At 42.8% G+C, this 16,892-nt stretch overlaps 1 protein-coding gene across 1 annotated transcript in view; it reads right to left on the bottom strand.

The window, feature by feature from the left end:
- LOC128910224 (transmembrane protease serine 11E-like) overlaps positions 1 to 6,137 on the bottom strand; it is a 43,683-nt gene extending 37,546 nt beyond the window's left edge. The window contains exon 1 of the mRNA XM_054203182.1: positions 5,974 to 6,137. Within this exon, the coding sequence (XP_054059157.1) occupies positions 5,974 to 6,137 (164 nt within the window). The remainder of the gene's footprint in view (positions 1 to 5,973) is intronic.
- Between the last annotated feature and the right edge of the window lie 10,755 nt (positions 6,138 to 16,892).

Raw genomic sequence — 16,892 nt, 5'->3', positions numbered from 1 at the left:
AAAAGCTGAATGCCACCTCTATACCGCAACAGGCCAGCGTGAAGAAATTACTGCCTATCGTATTAGTGAGAGAGCGGTTTCAGACCATGTTACTTCAGGAGTAACATGGCTGGGACACAGTTAAATATTGAATACTATATAATTTGAAACATTTTCAGCATTCTTTTGTACATAGTATAACATTTTTTATAAATCTTATTGTTTATTTCTTCCCTTTCAAATTCCATGCTATCATTTCGCAAATCCCAGTTCACAACAGTTACACACATGTATAATTTTACTCATACACGTGACTTTCACTTAACTCATTAAACCTGTTTTAGAGCATCATTTCAAAGAAGTGCAGAGGGGACTTAGAATCAGCTTCTAAACTGAATTCCCTCAGACAAGAAGCTGTTTGATAAATACATCTTAGAAAGTCCCTTAATAGAGGGGGTGGCTGTTTTGGGACTTGGGATGTCTTTTTTCTTTTTTTTCTTCCTTTTTTTCTGAATAAACTTTCCCCCTTCCTTTTAAATAACAACATGAAACGACTGTTGAGGTTTACTCTCCACAACTAATTGGTTTTAAAAACAAAAATTGGTTTTAAAAACAAAAGGTATTTTGAGTAAAACATCCTTGGTTGGGCTGTACCATCTGGATACTTCCCCATTGGAATAGAAGTGCAGGCTGAGCACACACCAGAAAGATTTGAAATCCAGGTTTTCAAAGATATCTGTGAGACAAAACCACAAAGATTGCTGGGCTGATACTTTTCCATTCCCATTAACTTTGAGCTTTATTGCTGCTTTGCTCTGTCTCCTGAGGTTTATTCCTCCCAAATCAACTATTTCATCTGACAACGTGTCCCATTGTGTAAAGTTGAACAGTACTTACAGGGATTCAATACACACAAGAGAAGAAACTATCCCAGAACAGAAACAGCTTTGATCCCGATGACCCATCAGAGTCTGAATACTCCGCAGAGAGCTGGTAAAACTTCAACAGTGGGAATTTATTTTCTCAGATCAAGAATCAAGCAGTCCCTGCTAACTCCTTGGGAACTATCTGCTCAACAGAGAGGGAATGGGGAACGTAACCTAGAAATGCACAGCAGGATTAAAAACACTCCAGCCGAGGTGGTTACTGAAATCCACCAGAGCAGAAATGGAGATTTTAAGCCTGAACCAAATACCAGCTGAAAGATTCCCACTGACCTCAGTGGGCTTTCCGTCAGGGTCCCGTCTGCCTGCAGCCTACGTGGTCCTCCCCTCTGCCCCAGAGACTCTGCTCTTTCCCAAACAGCCATGCCTGTGCAGTAATCTTAAATACACTGCAATCAGGGACTGGATTTCATCTCTTAGCAGAAGACGGCTAAATCCCAGATTAAGATTTGTCTGATTAGGAAGAGGTGTGAAATATTTGCTGACAAAAACCAATATAAAATTGCCCACACTGACATAACTATTTTACTTGGTTGTCCTCTCTTTGTTTCTTTGTTTCCTAATAATTCCTAACACTGTCTTGGTTTTTTCAAGTGGCATTCAGCTGGCATTTTCCTAGAAATACCCACTGAGACCTTTCCTGAGTGGTGGTAGGTAATTTAGAGCTCTGCACTCTGTATTTGCGTCCCCCCTCCCCATCACGAGCAGAAAGAAGCCCCCCAGGAACCCTTTCCTGAACAAGGAGCTGACACCAATAAGCACAGAGACAGAGGGATCCCTCCCCTTATGCATTTCACCAGGCAGACATAAGAAGGACACAGCTAATTATGTCTCTTCACTTTTAGTAACAGAGGAGTATTGGGCAGAGAAAAAAAGTCAGTCTCAAAGAAAAATAAAAATCTTACTTAATATCCTAACTTGTTTTGTAAGAGTACCATTCAATAAATGTATCATAAACATCCTATTAAATAAATCATGCATGCACTTGCCTCACTGCAGCTTGAAACTGTTAGTTTACAAAAGAAATAAGAGTGTCTTTTACCTATTGGAATTTAGATTCACTTCTTGCAAAGAAGCAGAATTAAAACTGCCTTCTACGAGCCAAACCGACTGCTTCAGAGGAAAAGCCTCAAAGGTCTTCCTCACCAGGGCAGAAAGCCTGCTCTGACACCTGTGGGAACCCCTCCATTACCTGCAGTGAGTTTCACATCAGACAGTGTCTAGCTAAGTCAGCATGCGCCATGAAAGAGAACACAGGCTCTGCTTTGGCGTGCACGCACTGACAGTGTCTGCTCAATAAAGGTGCTGACAGGACAGCCTAATAGCCAAACCCAAAACAGTCACCTAGAGATGATCTCTTGTGGGCTATTAAATGTCCTTTGTTTTTAGTCCCATAAGAGAGTCACGCTTAGACAGACCAATTTCCTCCACAACTTTAGAGTATGTGTAGTATTTCTCTCTTATTTAAGGTGCTTTGAGTAAAAAATTGATAAAACCCACTGTATCAGCCTTAGCAGTAATTGTAATATATAAATACACACATAATAGGACAGTGATGGTATTTTAATCTGTTTACTGAAATAAAGATGTTTACTGGTATATGAAATGTCACTGTAAAACAACTATATTTACATCACTCCTGAAAAGTTCTGCAAGTCTGACAAAACAGACCAGCCCTTCTGCCTTTGTAATAGTTTGTGTGCATCTTTGACAGCTTATACCCACTGAGAGCCTCACCCAAAGTATCCAGCTTTTCCTGTAGTTTGGAAGCTTATTTTTCTGGCTGAATAATAAGTTTTTCCATATTTTATACTTTATATGTGATAAACAATTGCTAGGCTGGGTAGATAAACAGTGAGATGTTGTAATCTAGCAATGTATTTTCACTGAACAGAGATGGACAAATTTCCTCATGGGAGAAATGCTATTGAAATTAGAGACGGCTCCTTAGACAAAAGGTTCAGCTGGGACTCTGAAATCCCAGGCAGTTCTCCAGTGGCAGAGAAACCGGACAATTTTCATTTCATTTCTGTATGAAATCTGTCCCCCTGTTATCACCCAAATCTGACCGCAGACTACATGAAGTTTTCAGATTGTCTTGTATCAGAAACATGTCAAATTAAGCCATCCCATGCTTTGCGTTAGCTCAGCTTCATTCAGAATGAAGATCTCTGTGTAACCAGAAACACAGACATAGAAGGAGTATGTGATAGAAGCAGAACGACTTCATTTTAAAAGCTTATGCTAACCCAAAAAGCCCAATCATAAAACTGTCTGTGAAAAAAAAACTAATAAATTGAGGCACTTCTGCAACACCCTTTAACGGGAACAGCAGAGGCCAGAAAAGCCACTGAGTTTACACTGGGGCTTGCTCAGTTAATGACGATGACTAGATTTTAAGGCTCAGGAGGAGGTCCTTTTTCATTCCAGTTTTCCTGTCTAAAATGGTCAGAAATTGAGCAAATGTGGCAAGGAGACACAAATTATACCAATTCCATATGAGTCAAATCAGGTGTGGTGTGTACCAGAATCAAAACTATTTCACTAGGCTTTCCTGAAATCAGGATCTACACTGGGACAAACCGAGCAGAATAGGTTTCTGTTTGGTACCATGCAGGAACCACATCTGCCTCCTGCAATAATCAAGGTTAACTCCCACTAATGCCAATGGGACATGAGTGTCCTTGCACCAGGGCTGGTATCCATTTCCTGCTACACCTCAGCAGTCTGTAATTTACACTCATTTTGCCCACCTACTGCATGACAAATTGGTGCAAATGGCACTGCATTTCCACCTACATATTCACTTTTAGACTACCATATACGACACCAGCTACTCTGTACCTCACCCTGCCGGGGCACAAGATCTTCACAAGGAAGGTGCAGGTAGGACACTGCATTTGCTTCTCAGACTGCTGGACACAGCACAACAGAGGAGCGATAAGACCAGCAAGGCTGTCTACTCCACCCAGTTTTCCTTAGCAGCTTTGCTTCCTGAAGGATTTTATGGAGCACACATTCCAACTTAGCTTGAAATGTTGTGAAAAGAGGCACCTTGAAACTGGATAAAGCTAATACCAAAGCACTGCTCTTACAAGAGACAAAGGCACAGCATGATGAGCTGAAAGAGCAAGGCTTACAGCTCCGTGCTCTGATCTACATCCCTGCCCAGCAACAAACTCTGGCCATTTAATAGGCTACACAGGGTCTTTGATTAAGACCAGGCAGTCTCCATCCCTTCCCAAATGTCTAAATATTTAATTATCCAATACAGATTTCTCCTAACGTACTTTATATTTTATAATAATCTAAACAACTATTTAAACAACTAAATCCTTTCCTAACGAGGAGGCAATCAAACTGGGCTCAGATATTGTTTAACTACCCTCTAGCACACTGTTATTAAAATTATTTACACCGCTGTTTATATCAACAAGACACAGCAACTAGATTTACGCCTAACTAGAAAAAGGAATGGCTTTTCAATTCTGATGGGTAGAGAACTCTCACTTAGTTTTCCCTCTTTAGGTAACACACACAAACTGGTATTCACAACTGATGGGGATTTCTTCCTCACCTGAGAGTTAGAACAGCACAGCTTTTAAGGTATGGATATCAAACAGGGCAGAGGATTTTTCGGTATTGAGCACAGTACCACTAAGGAGCACAGAACCAAAAGCTGAACTAGTCTTCTCCTGGCGAAGTCAACACTGTATTGACTAAAATGATACTGTTCTCGCAAAATGAGAAAAACACTTAAGTGGCATAAAGAGTGAGTTTTGTCAATCCAGAAACAATGTTTCTATTTCAGCATGTCCCGAAATTTTTAAAACAACCCAATTATCAAAAATAACGAGGATGGAAAAAATAAGTAGTAACTTGCAACCATCCACAGCCATTTGCCCAAAGCAATGCCAGAGAGGAGACTAATATCGTAGTCTTTAGCATCACAAAAATTCAGCCATCCAGCCAAATCATTGGGGTGTTAAAAAAAATAAATTCCATATTCTTTTGTGTTTTGTTTGTGAAATCATACTTTTAAGCTTTATCAATCACTGAGGCAACAAAAAAAAACAAACTCAAGGGAGACTGAGCATCTCCTATTGCCACATGAATCCAGGAGCCAGAGCGTTAAAAAGAAACAACTAATTGCAGGAGGCTCACTGTATGTTTATGACCAGATCCCTGCTCTGACCCAAGAGAGAATAGTAGACTGTCGTAGCTGGGAGACTTATTTTTGTAAAAATACTCTGAACTTTCCACACTGCCTTAAATATTGTTACAGTAAAACAAAACTAAGGATACCCTGCATCTCTGACTGCACAAAATGCTTTCAGACACAAAACACTCCCTAGAAATCATGGCTTCTTCCTTAAAAGTACTATGGTCAAAACTGGAATGATGAACACCTACAGTATTCTCCTTATGTAGTTGTGCTGCTGTCACTGATTTAACTGGGACCTTTTGCAGGGTTTGTGGGAAATAATATTGCAACTAGACCTGACCAAACCCCATGTTTTCCCAAAATCATGTTATTACCATTTTGACACAAAAGAGCTTCCTGGATTCTGCACTGCTGCAATAAAAGCCTGCTGGGACAGGATAAGACAATCACAAGGAGGGAAGCTAAGTGTCAACCTAAGCCATCACATCATCTTTCTAAACAGAAAGCAAATCTTTCTACTCCTGGCCATGCTAGGGAAGGATTTCTCTCTGCATTTCTCACTCCAGCGATATGTTATTCTTTTCATCCAGAACACCAACCTCCGAAATCTCCCTTTCAGCCTGCAACTTACGGTGTAGCTTTCCCTCCACCTATCATCCCTTTTCAGGCTGCACATTTCAGATGGATCCATGATGTACCCTAGATCTAAAAGGATGAAAAGGGCAGAAATAGAGCAATAAAGTCCAAGATCAGGCAAGAGAAGAGACAGATTTCTTTTCAGGACCTATAGATGTCCTTGAAGTCCTAAAGCTGTGCCATAGACAGTGTCCTTTACCACTATGACACCTCCAAATCAGACGTTCCGAGTTAAAACACGCCACCTACTTTTGCAGATCCCATGGTAGGTCCCGGTAGGTCTGGTAGCCTTTCTGACCACCAACCAAAGCTTGACTAAAGTCTGGACTGCGTAGCGAATGCTGCTGGAAAACGCAGGAGTCGCATTGACTGGTGTGACGGGAAGGGAAAGGTGTTGAATGAAGATCCTTCATTGAGGCACGGCTGGCGCAACACCCAGCACCCTGTGGGTTATTGCAAAACGAGGGAGCGAACTTCAGAATAAAAACAAACAGAGGTAAGCATGGAGTTGATAAGGAGACTGTAACCTTCGGATCAGCTCCGCATCAAAGAGCTCCCCAGGCAGAGATGGACAGTGCAGATAAACCGGCCCAGGCAAGAAGACTTGTTCTTCACCACAGCAGAACAGGAAGTGCGTGAGATTTCCCTTTTCCAGCACTCCCTTTCTGTCCAACTTGTATCCCTACAGCAGGCCTTCTCCTGAGCGGCAGCACCTTCTACTGTACACTCACTGCAAAACCCACACAGGAGAGGCACCACACTGTCCGCAACGCTAAGTCACTTGCCTCCTGAGATAGCCAACACAAAGGCCGAACACAAAACAAATACAGACATAAATGGCTTGGTCAGCCAAGCCTGATCTCCCTCCGTGCTCACTCCTCCACAGCTATCCTGGACTCCCTTGGCATCAGGGACATGACAACTATAAGTATCCAGCCTCCTAATTACATGTTAGTCATTTAATGGTTGGCATAACCCCGCCTGTGGAAAATGCTTACTCTGTGAAAAGGGCCACCAATCTCCTTGGAATTCCCTTCTCCCAGCACAAATGTGATTCTTCAGCGCCAGCTGGAAAGGGGAAATACAGATATTCTCTAGTGAAAAATTCTGCACTTGCATCTAAAATACGAAACCTAAAAGGAAAATTACCAGAACGCAAACTTATGGATTCTAGTCTTTGATGTGCTTGGATTTGTGCCAAAAAGTTTGAAGCATTTGTTTTTCCAATGAAGTCTCAAGATTTCACAGTCATTTTTATGGGAACACTTATTATCTTCCAGAAAGAACCTCAGCAGCAGAGGGTAAAAAAAAAACCAACAAACCCAAAAACCCAGCAAGAGGAAAATTTCACCTAATCAAACCAAGTTCTTTTCCATCTTTCCCCAAAGATGCCCATTCACAGGCACACTTCAATGCAATCATAGAAACAAGTGTCTGAACAGACCATTTTTAGTACATGTGGAAGAACTGAGTACTGCTGCATGGCATCTCCTATTTCTCTGACAGCGATTTCTTCCTTTGCTTTGATCAAATCGATTGCTTTTTCAGGCTTCTCCTAGCTCCCTGTAGAAAGGGCATTGTTGCAGTTCCCTACATTAGAATCATAGAATGGTGTAGGTTGGAAGGGACCTTTAAGATCCTCGAGTCCAACCATAAACCTAACACTGACAAAACCACCACTAAACCATGTCCCTCAGCATCACATCTGCCCGGCTTTTAAGTACCTGCAGGGATGGCAATGCCACCACTTCCCTGGGCAGCTTGTTCCAATGCTTGACAACCTTTTCAGTGAAGAAATTTTTCTTAATATCTAATCTAAACCTCCCCTGGCACAATTCAGGCCATTTCCTCTTGTCCTATTCCCTGTTTCTTGGGAGAAGAGACTGACTCCATCTCGCTACATCCTCCTTTCAGGCAGTTGTAGAGAGCAATAAGGTCTCCCTTCAACCTCCTTTTCTCCTGGCTGAACAACCCCAACTCCCACAGCCGCTCCTCACAAGACTTGTGCTCTAGACCCCTCACCAGCTTCATTGCCCTTCTTTGGACATCCTCCAGCACTTCAATGTCTTTCTTGTAGTGAGGGGCCCAGAACTGGACACAGTACTCGAAGTGGGGCCTCACCAGTGCCGAGTACAGGGCAACGATCACTGCCCTATGGTCTTGAGACATGTTACTGGAATCCAGTCGGATCCAAGCGTGTGGCTGGGTACAGGGCTTTGTCCCAAGAGGGGGCTGGAAAGACACAACCCCTGGGTGCTCGAGCTTCCCACGGGTGCCCTGACACTCTGCCCCCAGCCCGGGGACAAACACACTATGGCAGAAAAGGCATTGAAGGGTCTATAGTGGGGCTGAGCAGCTTCTGCTGAACATGAGCAGGATCTTCTGCCTCCCTCTAGGCTACAAGCTGAACCTCAAAACCTACTACAAGCCTGGAAGAGACACCAGTATGAATTTCAGCAGCCTGTTTGAAAGAACTGTTGGGAGAGGCACACAGTGCTCTTGAGCTGAAGAACAGTTTAAATACTGAGCCTCACAACTAAAATATTTACTTTGAGCAGAGAAGAGGTCTGTGGAAGCAAACTCCACATGCTCACACTATTTTAGTGACTTCACTATGTCACTTTTAATGCCACTGTAATGACCGTAGCCAGAGTAAAGCCGCCTTTCCCTGCCAGAGCACCCAAACAAGGACAGCTGGTTTCATGGCAGTAATGTCATTATGCTGCTGAAGTTCTCCTGGACAGTTTGAGAGGAAGGAGACATAAGAGCAATTCATTTTCATTACTCGATGAGAAATATCCCACACCCCCAGCATGTGAGGCTTTACTGACTGAATACACAAGTTACCCGTCCTCCCTGGCCATTCTCTTCCCCTTCTCCCCCCAGCCCTGTTACTTTCTTTTTCACAATTAGTAAAACTCAAAAAAGTTTGTGCACAAAGGAAATCCCTGCTCCACCCAGAAACGCACGCACACCCACAGGAACTCCAGCACTCGATGGAGTGCTGGAGATCAATTACAAACTAATTCTATCCAGGAGTCACGAAAATACCTTCAAATTCCTTGGTTTTGTGGTTGTTTGTTTTTTTTTTTTTCTGTTCTAATATTATGATCACAAAACCTGTCATCCTTACAAAACACACTCCTAGAATAGAAAAGGCCTACTTAAGTTTGGGATGTAACACAAAGAACCACATAGCAATTTCTGCCCAGAATGGTCAGGTTGAGGCTGTGCATAGTGGTCTGCTCACAGAGATAAAAGTTGGCAGCATTGTTAGTGGGTTACTAACATTAATTTCTTCATTAGTTATTTACAGCTTAGGAATCAGGTGCCCCGAGTACCCAGGCCAAGCACACTGGGAAAAGGTGGCCCTTGAAATGTTTACGCTGTAAGATGCACAGAATTTTGCCTGATGTGCCCAGAAGGTCAAAGGCCAGCTCTGTCCACCTGGGTCAGGTGAAAAACATATTCCAGCAGAGGTAGGTTTTAGCAAACAGCTAGAGTTTGAGACAAAAGTTACCTGAGATCTTGGGCTCTGCAACAAGATTTTGTGGAGATGAAGAGAGTTCATTAGAAGAATACCAGGTTGCAAAGGGTCTCAGGAGGCAGTGCTAGAGGAAGAGTCTCAGGAGGTAGCGCTAGAAGTTACTTACAGTAACTTTCAGAGCACTCTAGGACAGACCTTTCTGTTGTTACTCCAGAGCATAAGCAACAGAGGTATTCCAAAAAAGTGATTTGATTTCCCTAAAAGCAAGAATTTTTTCTGATCTGCCTAATAAAAGTTGAAGTAGGTAACTTTTGTTTTCAAATTAATTAAACATTAAAATGAACTGTCCTGGAAAACAGCACAAAATAAGGAAATACACTTGCCTATGTCAGATGACGCAAAATCAATTTACGCATACTTGTCCCTCAGGAACAATGGTACAGACAGGACAAGAAAAGACAATCATTAAGGAGCAATTTTCCTCACAATAAATTAGCAAATTGCAAAGTGCTTTGTTATTCAGTAAGCTACGGCAGTTACTAAACTTTTTGATTAATACTAGGGAAGCAGTACTGAAACTAGCTATCAAAGTGTGGGGTGGAAATCCAAGAATGTGGGTGCACAGGATTTTGTGAATGAAAGTGTAAAAAGATGTAATGACCATCTCTCCGTTTAACCCTGCAAAGTCAGCCCAGCCAGTCAGACAGACTGCTTGCCTAAGAATGGTAATAATAGGCTACCTTGGTTTATGTTTGCATACTTACATAGGCTCCCAGGCTGTAGAGAGGAAGAACGCCTTGAGAGAAGGCCATTGGCCAGCCCCATAGCAATAACATCTTCGGAATTTACAAGCAAAGATGTTTTACTTAATTATCTACCAGTTACTCAACCCGGGCCATGAATTTTAGACCAAAGACAGCAGTCAGTCATTACCTTTAAACTGAGAAGTGAACGTTCTTGCCAGTACTATTTAACAGAACTGACAGAAGTGCTGTTAAACAGAGTGGCCTTAAACAACCTGAACTAATTAGACCTGCTTTGAGCGGGGGTTTGATGAGATGACCTCTGTACATCCCTCCCAATCTAAATCACTCTGTGATTCTGTGAACATCTGATAAGACCAAACTGGTGCCCTGCGATGAAATCCTTCCCTAGGACAAGTCCACTCTGTTTTCATCAACACACCTTGACAGCTCAGTTATGGCTTCGGGCCTCCCCCTCCTGAAAAATAAAAAGGCATCGTGCATTTGGCCTTCAAAATTCAGGGGAAGCTCTAAACAAGCTGTATTTCTTTATACTTTTTAACTTTAGCTGTGGGCATGCTACACAACTTTACTGTTTTGATAAAAAAAGGTCACCGTCACCAGTTTATTATCCCACGCTTTCCTTTGTCACATGAATTTTCAGCGGTAGCTTTTAATAACTACTAAGTAGAAAAACAAAACGAGAAAACCCACTAAAAGGATAGAATGTTTTTTCAGAGCCAATGTCAGGGCTGGGAGAGAAGCCAGGTCCTTTATCTGGAGCCTTGAAAAGTCACTCGGGGCCAGATTTTATTACGTGCCCATGCAGCTTTGAGCTACTGAACATGCAGAGGCTCTCAGATGCTATAGCAATGGCCTCAAGCTCAGAAGAATGCTAGATCCTGCCCTGGTTGGTTTCCAAATAGTCCCTCTTTCCAGGCCCTTATAACAGAAACTACTACACCCGTCTGAGTTGCAGCCAGATAGGCCAGCCCAGAATACTGGCAACGCCCTCAGACAACAGAAGTCCCCCATTGCCAGAGTCATTAAAAAAGAATTCATAGCCCGTCACCCCATTCGAGGCAAGAAGGTAGCACAGATGTACCTGTCCTCTGCAGCTGCTCCGCCAGAGCTGCTACTTGGTACAGTGAAACAGGCCAGCCTGCATTTTCTTCCAGGAGTTGCCTAGCAATCAGGCTAACAAGCTGCTCTCTGCATCCACTGCTCAAATCCTCTGCTCCCAGTCACGATAGACAGCATCTCCAAAGATGCAGGAGACCTTTATATGAATTGGACCGGGCCTACAAAAATCAAGGCACATTAAGATAAAATTAAATCTTGGGCACAGCTAAAATGAAACAAAAGAACAACAGCAATTTCACACATCAGACTTAGTGGGAGCACTGACACAGAGATCTGCAGAAGACAAACACTCAAGACCCTTCCTACATCTCTGTGTTCCCAGAAATTGGTTACCTTGGATTTGATTTCAGATTGTTTGTTAGCTGCTAACTTGTCTAGTGGAAGCCAAACAGAGTCTGGTTCTTTGAGATGCTTTATGCCACGGTTATTTATTTGTTCTAGTTTGCCCTGCAGCAGCACGCAAGATCGTAAATGTGATTCTTGTGAGCAGTGTTTTATCATACACTGCATTAGCCTTCGCAGCTCCAATAGAGTAAATTAGACATAATGAAAATCAAGCCTATGATCTCCATCCTGTAGCTGTTTCAGCTCTAGCTGTCCTTTCAGCCACAGTTCAGGAGCTGAGTCGCTCTAACTGAAAAATGCAGCATGCTTCAGGCAGGACTGCTCAGTACCAAAGGAGGGACCTACTTGGTTTGCTACCTCCCTGTGGGACCTTCTGGCTGAGCTCACTCTTGGGTAACCTGCTTTCTACCTAGGTGGCACAGAATGGATTGTTTTCCCTTCGGTGCCCTGCTATTTTCATTGATTACACAATCGATGGTAGCAGGGCCAGACAAGTTGGGGACAACAGCGCTGGGTACTCCATCTAAGGGTCAAGCATGAAGATGACCTGGTGTCAGTCTTCTTTTGGCTGTCTACCAGAGCATTCACCTGTCACGGAAACAGTTGAGGGGCAGTCAGCTCATCTGGGATGGTACCTGCCACTTAGGTCATGTGCCTTTCCCTGAAGCTGATAGGCACTTTGGGAGAACAGAATCACAAAATAGCTGGGGTGGTGTCCTGGTTTTGGCTGGGACAGAGTTTATTTTCTTCCTAGTAGCTGGTATCGGTATCATGCTGCGTTTTGAATTTAGGATGAGAATAATGTTGATAACACACTGATATTTTACCTGTTGCTAAGTAGTGCTTACACAAAGTCAAGGACTCTTCAGCTTCTCATACTGCCCTGCCAGTGAGAAGTCTGGGGGGGCACAAGAAGCTGGGAGGAGGCACAGCCAGGACAGCTGACCCCAAATGGCCAAAGGGATATTCCATGCCATATGACATCAGGCTCAGCATATAAACTGGGGGGAGTGAGCCCGGGGAGGGTAGCAATGGCTGATCAGGAGGCAGCTGGGTATCAATAAGCAGGTGGTGAGCAATTGCACTGTGCATCACTGGTTTTGTATATTCTTTTATCATCATTATATTTCCTCCTCCTTTTCTGTCTTATTAAACTGTCTTTATCTCAACCCACAAATTTTTACTTTTTTTTTTTTTTTTTTTTTTTTTTTAATTCTCTTTCCCATCCTACTGGGCAGGGGGAGGAGTGAGCTAACAGCTGTGTGGTGCTTAGCTGCCTGCTGGGCTAAACCATGACAGGTGGGAAAGGAACTCTGGAGATGCTCTAGCCCAAAATCCCTGCTCAAAACGAGGGCAGCTGGACCAGGGTGCTCAGAATCACATCCAGCTGGGTTTTGCATATCTCCAAGGGTGGAGACTCCATAACTTCTCCTGACAACCTATTTCAATGTTCAACCACTCTCACTGTAAAAAAGTTTTTTCTTATGTTCTCACCACCCTCTAGCATGGGAGACGTTATTTCCTAGTACAGTCCCTCCATCTGGTCTGTCCACTGGGGAAGGAATGATCCCAGTAACAGCTCCCCTTGGTATGCAGGTCATCTCCACTGGCCTGGAGATGAGTGCCAGACTGTCTGGGTCATGACTCCAAAGGCTGCAGACTGCAGATGATCTCAAGAGTCTGGGGAAGGTCAGAGATGTGTGACAGTTGCAGGCAGCTGACTGTACTGACTTAGAAAGAATGATCTGTGGTTAAAACAGGATGATGGTAAATCCTTCAAGGAAGGGACTGCCCAGTGGCACAACTAGAAGATGGAAAGCACAGGAGCTGAGGGGACAAACATCACACAGCAAGGACAACTTGTCAGGTTTACTGGAAGGAGGAAGGACTTCAGTAGCTAGTCAAGTGAATCAGAGACATGCCATGTATTTCTTGGACCTATTCAAGCTTATATAAAAGAAAGTAATTGCATTTTTACGTAACAAAGCCTTTTCTCTGTCTTTAAAATAACAGTTTATTTGCACCTGAGAAAAAGCCACCAGCAATGAATGGCAAACAAAATATTCTTCAAAGGAAGTGTCATTTAAGAAAGGATGCAATTAAAAATAAAGCAGATTAACTGCCATTTGTTATATTTGTTTCTGAACTAGTCTAACCCAATGAGTTTTGAAAAGTTTTCTTTGCAGGAATAATGGATATAAGACCCCAAGCAAGCTGAAATATCGACAGCTATGTTTTATAGAAGGATCCTGGTTCAACCGCACATACAGAACATGAGAATTATTCTTCTATTCCGTTCTTCACTTCAAACCCTTTAACAGAAACTCCACCCACATAGCTCCTCCAGCCACATACAGCCACACTAACTGAATATATCCTTGGGTCATGGCACAGTTGCCAGCTACTGAAGGCTCATAAATGCTTTAAATGTCACATACACAGCATGTGCTGTCAGAAACTGAGCAGAAGGCAGTTTCTCTAAGCCATAAAGAAAAAAAGAAATAAAATACCAAATTTGTTAAAATTATGTCTTTTAAGAAGTCTGTCTCCACAACTCCCTTTATTGCACTTGACTCAGTAGAATGTGACAAAAGGGCTACTGTTCTTCCAAAAAACAGCCACTTTCCCGTCCATAGCCAACCTGGCATGTCCTCTAATATTGCGATAAAGCTATTGCAGCTCCTTTTTACCCTCTTAGATAATCTCAAATTGCAAGACCATCCCTTCAGCTGTTAGGTATTATAGACCAGGATCAATGAACTCCAGCATGTTTCATTCATCAAGAGCTTGCCCTTCTAGCTTAGAATATGGTGCAATTTGTACCAAGTTTCCCATCCAGCCAGGAAAGCGACAAGAAGAAATCTGGTAAGTGTCTTCGATCTACAAGAATCATCAGGAGTTGTCAAAATGGGAGGTCAAAGCAAACAGCAGCTGTATGCCACCACAAACCTCCCATCCTACCAGATTCTCAAAATTACTGCTGCTCTTTGCTATCTTGTTTGCAAGGTGGCTGATGTGCTCAGAAAATAGACCTGTGATGCCAACAATACCCAACAATGTGCCTTTCCAGTGTACCCTTCCACCGGGGTAAGGTCTGGCTGCAGTGTGGCACAGAAGCAGGCAAAACCTGCTCAGCCCCTTGCTCACAGCCGTAGTAGCGCAGTGTACTTAACATACTTAAAGGGGAGCATTTGATATCAACTTCCTGATGGGGGGAAAAGACTGAAACTCACCCAATGCTGCAGAGGCCTACACTAAAAGCTGAATGGCTCTAGTCTCCTTAAACTTTGCAAGACAATCGTGTAGCACCTCTGCATCTTCAACGCAACGTGGACACAATGCCTCATCCTCCACATCCTCTCTGCTGAGCCGAAACAGAGCACCACCAGCAGCCAAGAGCTTAAGGCTCTTCTGCGATACGATTCACCCTCTAGTGGCTGACCCAAGACCTGCTTGGCTGCACACAAATTTGGGTAACCTCTGGCCAGGTAGGTAAATTCTGTCCAAGTCTGGATGGCATTTTGCTCTTCTAACAGTTATGCTCTTCTTCCAGTTATGCTCTAACAAGTAAATAAAATCAGATGGTTAAGACTCCATAAAAGCCAGTACATAAATACATGGTACAGGATCAGCGTAACACATTCTAAAACAGAGAAGTCCCCATCTTACCGTTGCTTACCATGACACAGGAAATTAACAAGTACATTAAACAGAAGGCAAATTTTTAACAGGTTTTATTAACATTACATATAAATTACATTCCTGTGTGTCATGAGTGATTGTATAGTTAGATACATCCCATTCTGCCTTGAGTGAAGATGTTAATTCCTATGAAAACATGGCTGAGAGAAGGTGAAGCTTGTGGTTTCATAAATAGGTGAGACTGCAGTTTAAGAGAAATACAAATCTGCTAGGCCACCTAAACCAAATAAAACATGTTGACTGTCTACATTTCTTCAGGTATCCAAAATTTCCCCTCAGGAAAAGCCAGACAATGCTGACCTCGGTGTAGTTTTGCCATGAGTAAGGTATTCACACCCATCACATCCATCAACACCAACATTCCCTGTGGATGAGGGACGTTCTTTTAAGGGCTCTTCTTGATGGTCTCCATTTATACTGCTTTGCATCTCCAAGAGGCCTCCAAACGTGTAAACTACATTGCTTCCAGAAGAAACCAGATTAGAAGACTTTTTCCAGCTGCTATCAGGAAAACGCCACAAGGCAATCCAAAATAAAGGCTGCCAAAACATACATCATGTAGATGGCAGGTCCTTTTCAGCCACAGTTCTCCTGGCTTCGCTGTGCTGGCACTCAGCATTAAGGTGGATCAGGTACTGTATCTCTCCGAGCAGAGGCTCAGAACTGGTAGCTCCTTAAGCAAATGACAAGTTTACTTTTTCAGCCTTGAGAATGATATTTACTTTGGAGAATGATATTTCCGGCAGCCCTTGATACAGAGCAAAATACTTAAGGCTTTTTGATTTTTTTTTTTTTAACCCAAAACAAGCACAACTGGAAAGCTCACAGATGCAAAATAAGTTTTTTTGACATCTACTTACCTGTTGTGGGGAAGCAGTGAGATAGCTGGGATTTGCAAGCCTAAAAATATTAAGTTTCCAAGTAACAATGAAATCCACGGGGATGAGGAAACCATTATGCCCTTTGAAAACCCAAGCCTAAAGTGTTTTGGGAACAAGAAATCCATGGCATCTTGTAATGATGCTTTTCTTCATGAAGATGAAATATTTTTTCACTGTCCTGGTAAGACAATTGCTACGAGCAAGAAAAAAAAAATCATATACACTTATCCTACATATTTTTTAAGCTTCCTCTACAGGCAATATACTTCAAAACTATGTTCTGCTTAAGGAACTAAAATGAGATTTGTTGGGCTCAACAGACCTACAGAACTAGTCTGACACTTTTTACTCCTTATGTAGAAATTAAGCCACCAAGTTTTGTTTCTGAAGCTCACAACATTCCACAAGAAAACTTCCCTGAGAAAAATTCTTTTAAGTGCGAGGTTTCTTGATATACACAAGTACAGAACACGCAACAGCTGCAGACCCTTGTCTTTCACACAGACCTTCTCTCTGGGCATCCAAATATTCCAGTACCTCCAGTGAGGCTCTAGAAAAACACGGTTCTCTGTACTGGCAAGCAGCCAGATCACAGGATGCATAATCAAAATACTTATGTTAACTCAATAGATGGCTGCGCTGTTTGGCAGCATTTGCAGCAAGTAGCATAGTCTAGAGGGGATCGCCTGAACTGCCATTGACTATATCAACTGATTCGTACTCCATTTGGACAACACTTTGATCCTAAGACTGTAATCACTGACAGCCCATTTCTCCAACATCTTCTAACTATGAGCATGCTGGAAGTCAGCTGTTTGCCTCTTCTAGCCTGGCATAAGATTCTTGCTTGCTTGCCAGGCTGGACCA

Source organism: Rissa tridactyla, chromosome 5 (assembly GCF_028500815.1).
Source record: "Rissa tridactyla isolate bRisTri1 chromosome 5, bRisTri1.patW.cur.20221130, whole genome shotgun sequence".
Lineage (NCBI taxonomy): Eukaryota > Metazoa > Chordata > Aves > Charadriiformes > Laridae > Rissa > Rissa tridactyla.
The sequence above is the reverse complement of the archived record's forward strand: the minus strand, read 5'-3'. Positions and strand labels throughout refer to the sequence as shown.